This window comes from Stenella coeruleoalba (genome assembly GCF_951394435.1).
Source record: "Stenella coeruleoalba genome assembly, chromosome: 8".
Taxonomy (NCBI): Eukaryota; Metazoa; Chordata; class Mammalia; order Artiodactyla; family Delphinidae; genus Stenella; species Stenella coeruleoalba.
The window spans coordinates 31,204,783-31,221,471 of NC_137154.1; the positions used below are offsets into that span (position 1 = coordinate 31,204,783).

Genomic DNA, 16,689 nt, shown 5'->3' on the forward strand with positions numbered 1-16,689 from the left:
ACCAGAAAATATTTATTTCATTTATAGAAGCTAAGGGAAAGAGTCAATGTTCATTCAGCAAATATAGACCCTCCCCCCCAAAGAATCACTATGCTGTCCACGTGAAACTGACATAATATTGTAAACCAACTATATTTCAATAAAAACAATTTTAAGTGTAAGAGGCCTGTCTCCAGTGTTATTCACGTTTTGAAATCTGTAAAATTTACTTCCGGTTAGATATTCCAAAAATGGAAGCATGTTTTCCAATTCTTTATATCACCCTCAAAAATCTGTCATATGGGTTGCAATTTCAGAAACATAGAATATATATGCCTTTTAGAGGAACGTGTTCCCTGAAGGCTGAACTGCTCTGCTTTTATAATTTAAAAAAAAATGATAATAGATATAGTGACTTTATTTTCTGAATCAAAACTTAGGACACAGGATTTTGCAAAGTCCCTCTGCTCACTCTAATATGTGATTCTACTTTTATGAAATGTTTGATGAAAATTTAAAACAAGTGGAATTATGCCTCAGTTACCTCACCTAAATGATGAGGATAAGAATAAGTATTAATGATACCAATACAGAGGGATCTTGTGAGGGCCCGTTTGGAGAATAGCTATAAAGTGCCAGCCACATAAGAAGTATAAAAATAATGTCAGTCGGGCTTCCCTGGTGGCGCAGTGGTTGAGAGTCCGCCTGCCGATGCAGGGAACACGGTTCATGCCCCGGTCCGGGAGGATCCCACATGCCGCGGAGCAGCTGGGCCCGTGAGCCATGGCCACTGAGCCTGTGCGTCCGAAGCCTGTGCTCCGCAACGGGAGAGGCCACAACAGTGAGAGGCCCGCGTACCGCAAAAAATAAATAAATAAATAAAAAATAATGTCAGTTAATTTTAGGTGTTTGCTATATTGTGGCCATTGAACAGTGCAAAACTATCATCTGAATGGTTCCAGACAACCAGGGCTCCGAGTTCCTATGAAGAAAGATGGCACCTTGAATCATGGTCTGTAGGTGCCTCAAGGCTGAAATGAGAGACACATATGGACTTTGCCTCTGGCTTTCTAAGAAAATAGATAAATTAATTAGGTAAGGGTGGAAGAGCAGTCTTCCCTAAGGGAGCCCAAAGTGTTTCAAACCTAACGATTGGAAGCTAAGGAGATGAAAGTAAAGATCAAGATTCTAAGACATCCACTTGAGAAAAGTTTGTTTGCTTGTGAAACTGGACTGACTTGTTAAGGTAGCCTGCCCTGAGATTGGGAAGGTAAGGGAAGGTGAACCAAAATCTCAGGTTTCTTTCATGTATTCCTGATAATCCTAAAATACGTGACTTTCCTTCCCAGCCTCAGTGGTCAGACATAGGCATTTCCTGGGTTTTAGGCGCTAAGCTTTAGATCCGTTGTACCTCATTGTTCTGACTTGGCTCAGTAACCTCAATCAACCATAATGCTCTGACTCTTGCCCACCCATGCATTCTCATCCTTTTTCAGAGGACTATGTACACTCAGTGATCCCCACCACCTCCATGATCGGCCCCTTCCTCCAACTGACACACTTTTCTACTGTCTCCACTATTCATAATTGATGGGATTATCAATTCCATCAATATTTTAGGCAAACTCTTTCTCATATATATATTCTCCTCCTTCCCTTTCTTTCTTCTTTGTCATGCCAAATTTCATTGGACATGTCTCTTTCTTCCCTCTAGCTACTGTCTCTTTTGTAAGTAAAAAATAAATCTCAGCTGTGGGTGCAAAGTGTGAGATGGATACTAATAATACTCCTGCATTAAGGAAGAAGGAGGTCTAAACTGTGACTGTCCTTATTCAAATTATAGTCAGTGCCACTGACTCCATTTTCCTCTAAATAAGTCTTGTTTTTCTTTCTTCAAGTAGTAGTCTTTAAAATTGATAGAAAATTCCCGAGTCCATTTTATTGACTTGCTGCTTTGTTTTTGTTACTTGTATTTCATCGGTATTGTTTTCCAGTCGTTTTGTGTATGTATACCATATACTAGTACTTCTACCAAATTATAAGAATAAATGGGAAAATGACTATTATTTACAACCTATTCCCAATAGTTTCCAAATTTCACACAAGAAACTATCAAATAAACTGTCAGAACACAGACTACTTAGGTAAACAAAATTACTTAGAGAACAAAACAAACCTTCCTGTGCTACAGAATCTCTCCCAGGGACTCAGGTTTGCCACTGAACAGTTTACCACTTACTGACTAGGTCGTATTTGACATGGTGTTTAATTTCTCTGCGCCTTGCTTCTGCATCTCTGCAATGGAAAAATAATAATATCTCCCCTCCAAAGTTATTGTCAGATGAGTGGGAAAACCCATGCACGGGACCTGTTGCACGAAACACTCTAACACATTATCTTTTATCATTATTTCTATTCCTAATATAAGTAGGTATGCCATAATGAATAGAAGCATTGGAATCTGGCTTCCTGGGCTCAAAACTGTGCCTTTAATACTTAACCTTTCTCTGCCTCAATTATCTATCTATAAAACAGAGTTAATATTATTGCCTATCTCAAAGGGTTGTTGCAAAGGTTAAATGAGATAGTCCATATGAAACGTTTAGCTCAGTACCAGACAAGAAGTGCTCAATACATTTTATCTTCATGAGTTATACTAGACTGTGAATTTCTCAAGTATGTGTTATGTCCTATGAGTTCTTCGCCTTTAAAAAAAGAAGACTGATGGGCTTTGAAAACACACACATTAAACCTCTAAAGACCTTGTTCTTATTTTGAAATATATAACTGCCTTAAAAAGAATATAGGAGTCAGCTGATCCTTTAACCCCGTCCTGTCTGAGCAAAGAACAGACGCCCTCTGGCAACCTACACGCAGAGGCAGGGCCAAATCCAAAGCTGAGCCCCGGGAGCTGTGCGAACAAAGAAGAGAAATGGAAATCTCTCCCAGCAGCCTCAGAAGCAGCGGATTAAAGCTCCACAATCAACTTGATGTATCCTGCATCTGTGGAATACATGAATAGACAACGAGTCATCCCAAATTGAGGAGGTGGACTTTGAGAGCAAGATTTATGATTTTTTCCCCTTTTCCTCTTTTTGTGAGTGTGCATGTGTATGCTTCTGTGTGAGATTTTGTCTGTATAGCTTTGCTTTCACCATTTGTCCTAGGGTTCTATCCATCCATTTTTTGTTTTTTTTTACTTAAAAAATTATTTTTCTCTTAATAATTATTTTTTGTTTTAATAACTTTATTTTATCTTACTTTATTTTATTTTATCTTCTTCCTTCCTTCCTTCCTTCCTTCCTTCCTTTCTCTCTCTCTCTCTTTCTTTCTTTCTTTCTTTCTTTCTACTTTTTCTCCCTTTTATTCTGAGCCATGTGGATGAAAGGCTGTTGGTGCTACAGCCAGGAGTCAGTGCTGTGCCTCTGAGGTGGGAGAGCCAACTTCAGGACACTGGTCCACAAGAGACCTCCCGGCTCCACATAGTATCAAACGGCGAAAATCTCCCAGAGATCTCCATCTCAACACCAGCACCCACCTTCACTCAACGATCAGCAAGCTACAGTGCTGGACACACTATGCCAAACAACTAGCAAGACAGGAACACAACCCCACCCATCAGCAGAGAGGCTGCCTAAAATCATAATAAGTCCACAGACACCCCAAAACAAACAACCAGACGTGGACCTGCCCACCAGAAAGACAAGATCCACCCTCATCCACCAGAACACAGGCACTAGTCCCCTCCACCAGGAAGTCTACACAACCCACTGAACCAACTTTAAACTGGGGACAGACACCAAAAACAATGGGAACTACGAACCTGCAGCCTGTAAAAAGGAGACCCCAAACACAGTAAGATAAGCAAAATGAGAAGACAGAAAAACACAGAGCAGATGAGGGGGCAAGATAAAAACCCACCAGACCTAACAAATGAAGAGGAAATAGGTAGTCTACCTGAAAAAGAATTCAGAATAATGATAGTAAAGATGATATAAAATCTTGGAAATAGAATAGAGAAAATGCAAGAAACATTTAACAAGGACCTAGAAGAACTAAAGATGAAACAAGTAATGATGAACAACACATTAAATGAAATTAAAAGTACTCTAGATGGGATCAATAGCAGAATAACTGAGGCAGAAGAACAGATAAGTGACCTGGAAGGTAAAATACTGGAAATAACTACTGCAGAGCAGAATAAGCAAAAAGAATGAAAAGAACTGAGGACAGTCTCAGAGACCTCTGGGACAACATTAAACGCACCAACCTTCGAATTATAGGGGTTCCAGAAGAAGAAGAGAAAAAGAAAGGGACTGAAAAAATATTTGAAGAGATTATAGTTGAAAACTTCCCTAATATGGGAAAGGAAATAGTTAATCAAGTCCATGAAGCACAGAGAGTCCCATACAGGATAAATCCAAGGAGAAATACACCAAGACACATATTGATCAAACTGTCAAAAATTAAATACAAAGAAAACATATTAAAAGCAGCAAGGGAAAAACAACAAATAACACAAAAGAGAATCCCCATAAGGTTACCAGCTGATCTTTCAGCAGAAACTCTGCAAGCCAGAAAGGACTGGCAGGACATATTTAAAGTGATGAAGGAGAAAAACCTACAACCAAGATTACTCTACCCAGCAAGGATCTCATTCGGATTTGATGGAGAAATTAAAACCTTACAGACAAGCAAAAGCTGAGAGAGTTCAGCACCACCAAACCAGCTTTACAACAAATGCCAAAAGAACTTCTCTAGGCAAGAGACACAAGAGAAGGAAAAGACCTACAATAACAAACCCAAAACAATTAAGAAAATGGTAGTAGGAACATACATATCGATAATTACCTTAAATGTAAATGGATTAAATGCTCCCACCAAAAGACACAGACTGGCTGAATGGATACAAAAACAAGACCCATATAATATGCTGCCTACAAGAGACCCATTTCAGACCTAGAGACACATACAGACTGAAAGTAAGGGGATGGAAAAAGATATTCCATGCAAATGGAAACCAAAAGAAAGCTGGAGTAGCAATTCTCATATCAGACAAAATAGACCTTAAAATAAAGACTATTAGAAGAGACAAAGAAGGACACTACATAATGATCAAGGGATCGATCCAAGAAGAAGATAAAACAATTGTAAATATTTATGCACCCAATATAGGAGCACCTCAATACATAAGGCAAACAGCCATAAAGGGGAAATCAACAATAGCACATTCATAGTAGGGGACTTTAACACCCCATTTTCACCAGTGGACAGATCATCCAAAATGAAAATAAATAAGGAAACACAAGCTTTAAATGATACATTAAACAAGATGGACTTAATTGATATTTATAGGACATTCCATCCAAAAACAACAGAATACACGTTCTTCTCAAGTGCTCATGGAACATCCTCCAGGATAGATCATATCTTGGGTCACAAATCAAGCCTTGGTAAATTTAAGAAAATTGAAATTGTATCAAGTATCTTTTCCGACCACAATGCTATGAGACTAGATATCAATTACAGGAAAAGATCTGTAAAAAATACAAACACATGGAGGCTAAACAATACACTACTTAATAACGAAGTGATCACTGAAGAAATCAAAGAGGAAATAAAAAAATACCTAGAAACAAATGACAATGGAGACACGATGACCCAAAACCTATCGGATGTTGCAAAAGCAGTTCTAAGAGGGAAGTTAATAGCAATACAATCCTACCTTAAGAAACAGGAAACATCTCGAATAAACAACCTAACCTTGCACCTAGAGCAATTAGAGAAAGAAGAACAAAAAAACCCCAAAGTTAGCAGAAAGAAAGAAATCATAAATATCAAATCAGAAATAAATGAAAAAGAAATGAAGGAAACCATAGCAAAGATCAATAATACTAAAAGCTGGTTCTTTGAAAAGATAAACAAAATTGATAAACCATTAGCCAGGCTCACCAAGAAAAAAAGGGAGAAGACTCAAATCAATAGAATTAGAAATGAAAATGGAGAAGTAACAACTGACACTGCAGAAATACAAAAGATCATGAGAGATTACTACAATCAACTCTATGCAAATGAAATGGACAACCTGGAAGAAATGGACAAATTCTTAGATATGCATAACCTGCCACGACTGAATCAGGAAGAAATAGAAAATATGAACAGACCAATCACAAGCACTGAAATTGAAACTGTGATTCAAAATCTTCCAACAAACAAAAGCCCAGGACCAGTTGGCTTCACAGGCGAATTTTATCAAACATTTAGAGAAGAGCTAATACCTATGCTTCTCAAACTCTTCCAATATATAGAAGAGGGAGGAAAACTCCCAACCTCATTCTACAAGGCCACCATCACCATGATACCAAAACCAGACAAGTACGTCACAAAGAAAGAAAACTACAGGCCAATATCACTGATGAACATAAATGAAAAAATCCTCAACAAAATACTAGCAAACAGAATCCAACAGCACATTAAAAGGATCATACACCATGATCAAGTGGGGTTTATTCCAGGAATGCAAAGATTCTTCAATATACACAAATCAATCAACGTGATACACCATATTAACAAATTGAAGGAGAAAAACCATATGATGATCTCAATAGATGCAGAAAAAGCTTTCGACAAAATTCAACACCAATTTATGTTAAAAGCCCTGCAGAAAGTAGGCATAGAGGGAACTTTCCTCAACATAATAAAGGCCATATATGACAAACACACAGCCAACATCGTCCTCAATGGTGAAAAACTGAAACCATTCCCATTAAGATCAGGAAGAAGACAAGGTTGCCCACTCTCACCACTGTTATTCAACATAGTTTTGGAAGTTTTAGCCACAGCAATCAGAGAAGAAAAGGAAAAAAAAGGAACCCAAATCGGAAAAGAAGAAGTAAAGCTGTCACTGTTTGCAGATGACATGATATTATACATAGAGAATCCTAAAGATGCTACCAGAAAACTACTAGAGCTGATCAATGAACTTGGTAAAGTAGCAGGATACAAAATTAATGCACAGAAATCTCTGGCATTCCTATACACTAATGATGAAAAATCTGAAAGTGAAATCAAGAAAACACTCCCATTTACCATTGCAACAATAAAAATAAAATATCTAGGAATAAACCTACCTAAGGAGACAAAAGACCTGTATGCAGAAATTATAAGACACTGATGAAAGAAATTAAAGATACAAATAGATGGAGAAATATACCATGTTCTTGGATTGGAAGAATCAACATTGTGAAAATGACTGTACTACCCAAAGTAATCTACAGATTCAATGCAATCCCTATCAAACTACCACTGGCATTTTTCACAGAACTAGAACAAAAAATTTCACAATTTGTATGGGAACACAAAAGAACCCGAATAGTGAAAGCAAGCTTGAGAACGAAAAACAGAGCTGGAGGAATCAGGCTCCCTGACTTCAGACTATACTACAAAGCTACAGTAATCAAGACAGTATGGTACTGGCACAAAAACAGAAAGATAGATTAATGGAAAAGGATAGAAAGCCCAGAGATAAACCCACACACATATGGTAACCTTATCTTTGATAAAGGAGGCAGGAATGTACAGTGGAGAAAGGACAGCCTCTTCAATAAGTGGTGCTGGGAAAACTGGACAGGTACATGTAAAAGTATGAGATTAGAACACTCCCTAACACCATACACAAAAATAAACTCAAAATGGGTTAAAGACCTAAATGTAAGGCCAGAAACTGTTAAACTCTTAGAGGAAAACATGGGCAGAACACTATGACATAAATCACAGCAAGATCCTTTTTGACCCACCTCCTAGAGAAATGGAAATAAAACCAAAAATAAACAAATGGGACCTAGTGAAACTTCAAAGCTTTTGCACAGCAAAGGAAACCATAAATAAGACAAAAAGACAACCCTCAGAATGGGAGAAAATATTTGCAAATGAAGCAACTGACAAAGGATTAATCTCCAAAACTTACAAGCAGCTCAATAACAAAAAACCAAACAACCCAATCCAAAAATGGGCAGAAAAGCTAAATAGACATTTCTCCAAAGAAGATATACAGATTGCCGACAAACACATGAAAGAATGCTCAACATCATTAATCATTAGAGAAATGCAAATCAAAACTACAATGAGATATCATCTCACACCGGTCAGAATGGCCATCATCAAAAAGTCTAGAAACAATAAATGCTGGAGAGGGTGTGGAGAAAAGGAAACACTCTTGCACTGCTGGTGGGAATGTGAATTGGTACAGTCATTATGGAGAACAGTATGGAGGTTCCTTAAAAAACTACAAATAGAACTACCATATGACCCAGCAATCCCACTACTGGGCATGTACCCTGAGAAAACCATCATTCAAAAAGAGTCATGTACCAAAATGTTCATTGCAGCTCTATTTACAATAGCCAGGAGATGGAAACAACTTAAGTGTCCATCATCGGATGAATGGATAAAGAAGATGTGGCCCATATATACAATGGAATATTACTCAGCCATAAAAAGAAATGAAACTGAGTTATTTGTAGTGAGGTGGATGGACCTAGAGTCTGTCATACAGAGTGAAGTAAGTCAGAAAGAGAAAGACAAATACCATATGCTAACACATATATATGGAATCTAAGAAAAAAAAAATGTCATGAAGAACCTAGGGGTAAGATGGGAATAAAGACACAGCCCTACTAGAGAATGTACTTGAGGATATGGGGAGGGGGAAGGGTAAGCTGTGACAAAGTGAGCGAGTGGCATGGACATATATACACTACCAAACGTAAAATAGATAGCTAGTGGGAAGCAGCCGCATAGCACAGGGAGATCAGCTTGGTGCTTTGTGACCACCTAGAGTGATGGGATAGGGAGGGTGGGAGGGAGGGAGATGCAAGAGGGAAGAGATATGGGAACATATGTATATGTATAACTGATTCACTTTGTTATAAAGCAGAAACTAACACACCATTGTAAAGCAATTATGATGTTAAAAAAAAAAAGAATATAGTATGTGTGTGTATTGGGGGGAGTTTAAAACTGATTCACATGTCATTCATGACTCAGCAGGCAGAGTTACCACAACATGACCTACTTAAAACTGGAAGAGAGGTAATAATCTGGCAGAAAATGAAGTAAATAATGGAGTGTAGATTTTTGGTTTCGGTTTGTCTTAGGTTTTTAGGTATCCCAAAGTAATAGGCACAGACCAGAACCTGCCCTGTTTGGAAGTTGTGTAAATCCCAAGCTGAGTCAAGCATGGAGCTGTGTTGGAGCAGAGGGCTATCTATGTCTGGTCAGAGTGGCTGAGCAATGTCCATGAGTTTCCTCTGAGGGTGGGATTCCTGGTACAGAGCAAATTGCAGAAGGGTTCTGGAGCACAGGAGCCAGTGTGCAGCCACAGATTATCACGGGGTCTCACAAAGGTCCAAGGCCACTCACTGGACGAACCCTCAAATAAGGAATAAGGCAACTAGACTTAAGTGAAAAAAAAAAAATAAGATCAAGCATTGAGCAGGAGAAACATATTTTTTAAATGGAAATTGTACTTCAAAATTACCTCATGTGGGGGAAAAGCTGCTATATATGAACCATTGTTTATAAGTTTACAGATACCTGGAAAAAGAAGAAAAGAACAGTGCTTGAGTTAGTTTAATTGAAGACTTCCCTCTGAAGCAACCTACATAATACTTGGGAAAATAAATTAATTTAAAAACAAAATAACCCAAATGACTTCCATAGCTTTATCACCTATGAGGACAGTGAGGTTGTGAAAGAGACTGATTCTAAGAGTCTAATTGTATCCTTACAAGATTAATAAAGGGTTTGCAAGGTGCCAACATATGACACTTTGCCATATCATGAAATGTGGGGATTTTAATACCCACTTATTTGGGGGCACATGAGCCTGAAACAACTTTTTTTTTTACTCAAAACAAAATTTGGTCAAGGAAGCAGAGGAATTCCCCACTCCTCAAAATGTCTCAAAGGAGATTGGTATTGAGAAATCTTTAATTCTTTAATACTGATCCAAAGAGAATAAATAGCGATATGTGACCCTTCTTAAAATCTCTCCATCCCAATGAGAGTGTAGTGAAATGGACTGTCTCATATAGTTCTGGGAAGACTAGATATTTGGAAAACTCTTATGAAGAGCAATTTTCATTGCAATATTATTTATATTAGTAAAGAATTAGAAATAATTGTACATCCAAAATTGGGTAATTGTTTCATTATTATGGTTCAATCAATTATATAAGTGCTTGGTAAATGACAGTGATTTGATGAATGCTTACAACAGAATATTGTACAGCTATTTAAAATAATGTTTTCAGACATACTAAAGGGCTTGAGAAAGTACTCATAATGGTAATTTCAAAAAGATAGAAAATTGTAAACATTGCATGCTTCTAATTATGAGATGTATATGTATATATATTCAGTACTAATTTGGTACAGTGAAAATTGAATGTAGGGATTTTAAAATTTTATTTTTATACCCTTCTGTGTTTATTGCATGTTTGACAAAGGGCATGATATCTTTACAATCATTTAAATGTCAATTTTATTTTTTAAAGTCTACATAAGCACATAGTGCTACCATTTAGACACATTTGTAGTTTACATTCTGGATTTCTCTATCTTTATTTCTTGTTTAGAAAACTTCTGATTAAGTGTCAAATTTTTTATAAGGATTTAGTTTTTGAATTAATTATTTTGACTGCTCAGTAATAAATGAATTATTAATCAGAAGAGAACCAAAGTCTGAACATTCCTCTTCGGATGACTTGAAACATAGCTCATTTTAGTAATATGGTAATCTATTTGAATGCAAATCCGTACATATTGGTACAAGTTTCCACTGGCTATCAACTCTTTTATTTGAAGGAATTTTAGAACATGACTAGCATTTTATTTCTTCAGCCATGTTGTATTTTTCACACTAACAAAAGGCCAGCTCATTTGTTACCTGTTGTTTTCTGCTCTGCTCTGTGTAAACTTGTCAATTTTACTTAATTTTCCCAGGTGAAACTTTCTGTTTTCTTTTGCATCAGACATGTTGTAGCATACTGCTAAACATTCAAACAACAGAGACATTTAGAAATTTAAAATTAGCTGTAATCTCACCTCTCAGAGATAATGTCTAAAATGTTTCATATAAATTCTAGATTTTTTCTTTTTTTTTTGTGAGTGTTTAGAAAATGGGATTACACATTAAATTTACAGTTTTGTAATCTGTTTTTTTCCCACTTAATAATGCTTTATGGATATCTTTTGAAGTCAATAATTAGAGAACTGATACTAATTTTCAATCTCCATGAGTAAAGGGTCTGTGTCATATACTTTCCGTAATATATAGTGTATAATAGATGCTGAATACATTTGAGTTAAGAGTGAATAAAATCACATCATTTTTAATGGATGCATTGTGTGCATATAGCCTAATGGACAGCTAAAGTATCTCCAGTATTATTCTATTCTATTCTTTGTCTACAAAGCCACAATGAACAAATATCTACATATATTGTTATTCAAAAGTCTGATTATTTCTTTGGGATAAATTTCTAGAAATAAAATTTCTGTTCCAAAGTTCTTGCACATTTCACATTTTGATACACATTGCCAAGTGCCCTTGAAAAAGTTTTTTTTTGTTTTATTTTGTTTTCTTTCATTGAAAGGCTGAAAATACAATGTTTAGAGTTTGTTCACTGAATTATATCCTCATATCTAATGCAGGAAGGCAAAGCTTCAGTTGTTAAAAAATACTTCTGAGTGTAATCAGTAAAAGTAAATTCCATAGTATGTTTTTAATTAGTGTTCTTACCCACTTTTGATATTCCATTTTCATATTTGGTGTGCTGCAGCATGTGATAGACTATCCTGCTTCGAGTAGCATTGCTGAAGAAGGTGTCCTTATTGTTTATTATGAAGCTGGGAAGATAAGCGGATTGGTTTTAATATTCAATGCAGACCACAGAATCTAGCAACAGTTACAAGTTCCTGGGTAGTCATCCATGTATTTTCTCCATTAAAATGAATGCATGTAAAGTAAAATAAATCAGAAGAGAAACTATCTTCTTAAAAAAAATCATTTGGCTGAGAAAATAAATAAAAATTATAAATAATACAGGGCATTATCAAATATTCATTTTAATATCCTTCAGTTTATAAGGAAGCCTAAATGTCCTCATATTTCTTATTGAGCATGGAACAAGAACAGATTGTCCACTGGCTTCCATAAATTTTGTACTACCTTAAGCAATGTGATTCCAAATAGAACACATTAACAATTGATGTCATTCCCTAATACTGCACTTTCCGAGCTAGCTTGTTTTCAGTACTTCAGCGACAAGCAATGTTTCTCCCTTCCCCTTCATATCCTACTGTTCCATTGTAGAAAGAGTTGTATGGAGTAAACATGAGAGCCAATGATGTAAAGAGCAAAAGGGTGACTTCAAGAGGTGGTGGGAGGTGGGAGGGGTGTTCCTTGGCACGGTCCAGTGGTTAAGACTCCATGCTTTCACTGCCAAGAACCTGGGTTCAATCCCTGATCGGGGAACTAAGATCCCACAAGGCATGGCCAAAAAAATTAAATAACTAAAAAATAATTTAAAAAAAGAGGTGATGGGAGAAAAGAGATGGGAACTCACTGGTGAATTCGTGCACGGCTGAAGGGGCCAGTATAGCAGTCTGACTCCTCCAGGTCTGGGAAAGCTGACTTGTCAAGAACCATGGGGTTTTGGGACATCCATTTTTTGATTCTTCTAAAATATTTTTGCACCCTGGAACAAAGTCACATTTTAGAACTGAATTAGGTTGCACTCCAGAGCCATGCCTACCTTCCACTACCGTTCTGAAAGATTCCCAAAAGACATATACACACCCACATTCACACACACATACATGCATTATTCCTGTACCCACACAAAGGAAATAATTCCAAAGCAAACCAAATCTGGCATTTATTTAAACTCTTTCAGGGCAACTAGGTGATCCTCATAAGAAAAATCTGTGGAAAATATTAGAAAATCATCATACATAAAGATGGGGTAGGAAAAAGCATAAAGAATAAAACCAGCAAGATTGTTTATTAAAGTTGAGTGTATGTATGTATATATCTATATCTATATATGTGTGGCTATAGATCACTTTAAAAACTCTATAGCAATGTGGCTCCAGAAAAGTGGAGACTGAAAAGAAAGAAATGGCTACAATGCACTCAATGCATTCAGTTCTGGGAGCCACAGGTCCTATGGTAACAGCAAGCGTTTGGAGTCAAGAAAAACTGGGTTCAAAGGCAGCTCTGCATTATAGTAACTATGGAAACTTGTATAAGTTAGTTAATTTCTTGCCTTTGTTTCCTCACTCATAAAATAAAAGTAATAATATTGACATTGCTGGAGAGTTGTGAGTTGGTGTTTTACATTAAACTTGATTAACAATAAGGAGAGTTGAGTCAAGGAGTCTTTGCTGTACTTTTAAGACTTTAACGGGTTTGCAAATCACCTGAAGATCTTGTTAAAATGCAGATACTAATTCAATAGATTTAGGGTGGGGTCTGAGATTCTGCATTTCTAACTAGTTCCCGGGGGTGCTCATCCTGCTATCCACTGACTGCGCTTTGAGGGGTGGATTTAGCATAGACTCCAGGTTAGAGAACATTAAAACACTGTTTCAGGAAATCTCACATCAGGATACTTTGGCCTCAGCTTTAGATTACAGTCACAACCCAGTTCTATGTGGTATATATACTGATTGGAATCATATTTATTTTTCAAAAGACAAAAATGAAAGCAAAAGAGATACTGACTCCAGAGATTGATTCTGAAAATGAGATTCTGAGTTGCTATAATAACAGCTGTGTTTACTTTAAAAATGTGCTATATTTACACACTATTTATGAGGTTCTATCTTTGGCAGTTTTTGGACTTCTTCTGCAATAGTGAGTCAAAGTGGCAGGATATAATATTTTCCTAGAGAAGTACAATGCATCTTAATATTTGGCCAACTCTGCTTAAACTTTAAAAAATTTAGTACAGCCATGTGCAGGCAGACTGTATCTTAAAAATGATTTCATCCAAGTCTATTATGGTAAAATTACCACGTCTATATAATTTGAAATAAGCATCAAGTTTTGATTTTTAGCATGTGAAGAGTTTGGACATTTTCTTTGCCAAGTAATGTTATCATTTAGATGCCAAGTCTTTTTTGGTTTTGGAGGGACCAGAGCATTTCTTTCTAGCCTAAAATAATAAATGAGTGTTATCTGAAGTGTCCACTTTGCTTCTTCTTATTACAAAGAAAGCCTCTGAAATCACAAAATATCGCTGTATTCCAGCCACTAGTGCACAGACATGTAAAAACACTGAATGGATTATATAGCAATTACTCCAACTTTTCAAAGTTAGCCTAGTGGAGAAAACAATGGGATAAAAAATTAGAGGATGAATTTGCCAGTCATTGAAATTGAGCCAAACATTTTCAGTCTTTGAGCTTTATGTTCCTCATCTGTAAAGACAGAAGGTAATTCCATCTGTCCTACTTCATTAGGTAGCTAGGAGGATCAAATAAAAGGAGGCATCTGATGACACTTAGAAAATGCTGATAGCTATAGCACCCAAGGGCTTACTATCTCTGACAAAATTGCAAACATACTAGAAATAAATGCCAATCAAAAAAATTAAAGAAATGAAATAAAATGACTTGTAGACCATCATTGACCTTTTACAGAAAAATAAACCATATTATCAGTTTAGGCTTTTCACATACTTCCTATGAAGGAATACATGATGTTTAATAGTGAAATGTGGTCAGGGCTGGATCTGAATCACAGGATGTGAAGATCTAGCTTATTATTTAATTTCTTCGATTCTCATTCAGTTTTCTCATCTCTTAAATGAAGGGATATTCTGATAATTAAATAGGTAATGACTGATCCCACAGTGCCCAGCACAAAGTAAACACTCAATAAATCTTTGTGATAATAATAAGGAAAAGGAGTATCACTACTACTTCTACAACCACCACTACCACCACCATGCCACCAACATGATCTAACGTATTACCTACACTCTACCAAACTTTTATCACGTTAGCAGTCTTGCAAACTCAAGATTTCATGGCATAATGTGAAGATGACCTCTAAAAGAGCTTTAAATTCCTTTGCTAAAATCAGTGGAACGCAGAGAATTCAATGGAAATTGAAAAGAAATCTGGATTAAAGGGTCAAAAGAACGTGGTCAGAGCACAAACTCTATCACACCAGCTGTGAAAGCTAGGGGATGAGATGTGGGGTGGTAAGGAGTGGTGATAATGGAGTCATTTATTTTCCCTGATCTGCAAACCAGTTACTCTTTGTTCTGCCCCCCTGAATGGTCCTTTTGAAGATGCTTTGATAATTGAATATGAAAGTATTTTGTAAGCTAATGATAGATAGCAGCAATAATAAAACTATAGGCATTTCCTTTTGACCTGCCTGGAGAAACGATGATCTTTGAAACCTGGATAATTGCCTGTACATATTTACCCCTAATGTTTACTGGTCAAATTACCCATGCACAAAACATCTTTCCCATGTCAGGAAATGGAAAGCACAAGTGACATCTAAGTACACACATTAGACTTTTGCTTCCCTCTTTCTAATTGTCTAAAAATTGGGTTTTATAATTTTATAACATTGATGCCCGTACATATACACACACAACATTTAAATTTTCTTTTCCCAAGGTCAAGTTTAAAAAAAATCAAAATCAGTCATTTACTTAATTGAAAGTATAAACTCAGGCAAATACCAAGACAGTCATTTTTACAGTTTAATATGTCATATAATTTTATAAATGCCTTTCCTATTTATTTGTTACCCTCCCCATACGCATCCACTAACTCAAAGAACAAAGAGAACTATTTGTAATATGTAAACTGTAAAGCAGTAGACTATAGTAATGCTTAAGGTACATTAACAATTGTTTGGAATAACTGACAACCTTATTTTCATTTCATAAAATTAAACAAAAAATAATAAACACAAAAGATAATAAAACATATTATGACACATAATATAGCATTCATTTTTCTAGTTTACTTTTGTTTGACCAAAATACTAAAGAAAAACATTTTTCCACTATTAAAAATGTTTCTTTAGGATTTAGAATATACATATTTATCAGGAATTCTAAATACAAGTTTACTCTAAAACTAAATTATGACAGTATTACATAGACATTGGTTGCCAATTTAATATACAGGATTTTGTCCTTCTGTGAGTCTCTGAAAGGAAGATGTCTATTTAGCAGAAAACACACTAATTATACAGTGGCAAATCTCACTAATTCTATACAGCACCCAGAAGCAAACCTAAACATGTTTTATCAACACATCCAATATTAAACAGGCACATGCAGAGAAAAATATGGAAAACCTGCGGTTGTAAATTTATATATTATAACATCCCAATGAATTTGACCTTATTATGCAAAAATAACTTTGGAAATTTGCTTATATAGACCAGAAACGAATGAGCACAAGAGAAATGATGAAAGCTCATTGTAAATCTGAGCATGTCAACCTGACAAACAGAGGAATCCAACTGGCTAAGGAACATCATTAATTTTTTAAGAGCCATTTGAGTACTAATTCCTTTAGCATTCATTCAGATTTCAAGTTTTCCCCCTCATGATTTCCTTTTCTTGTCACTCATTCCTACCAACCTAAATTTAATGTTTAATAGAGTAC

The 16,689-nt window shown here is 36.1% G+C and overlaps 1 protein-coding gene across 4 annotated transcripts in view; it reads right to left on the reverse strand.

Moving 5' to 3' along the window:
• ANO3 (anoctamin 3) overlaps positions 1-16,689 on the reverse strand; it is a 426,259-nt gene that overhangs the window by 88,081 nt on the left and 321,489 nt on the right. For all 4 annotated transcript variants that reach the window (XM_079928244.1, XM_079928243.1, XM_079928245.1 and 1 more), the window contains 3 exons: positions 12,609-12,740; positions 11,783-11,889; positions 9,518-9,573 (listed from right to left, as the gene is read on the reverse strand). In XM_079928244.1, coding sequence (XP_079784370.1) covers positions 9,518-9,573; positions 11,783-11,889; positions 12,609-12,740 — 295 coding nt within the window. The remainder of the gene's footprint in view (positions 1-9,517; positions 9,574-11,782; positions 11,890-12,608; positions 12,741-16,689) is intronic.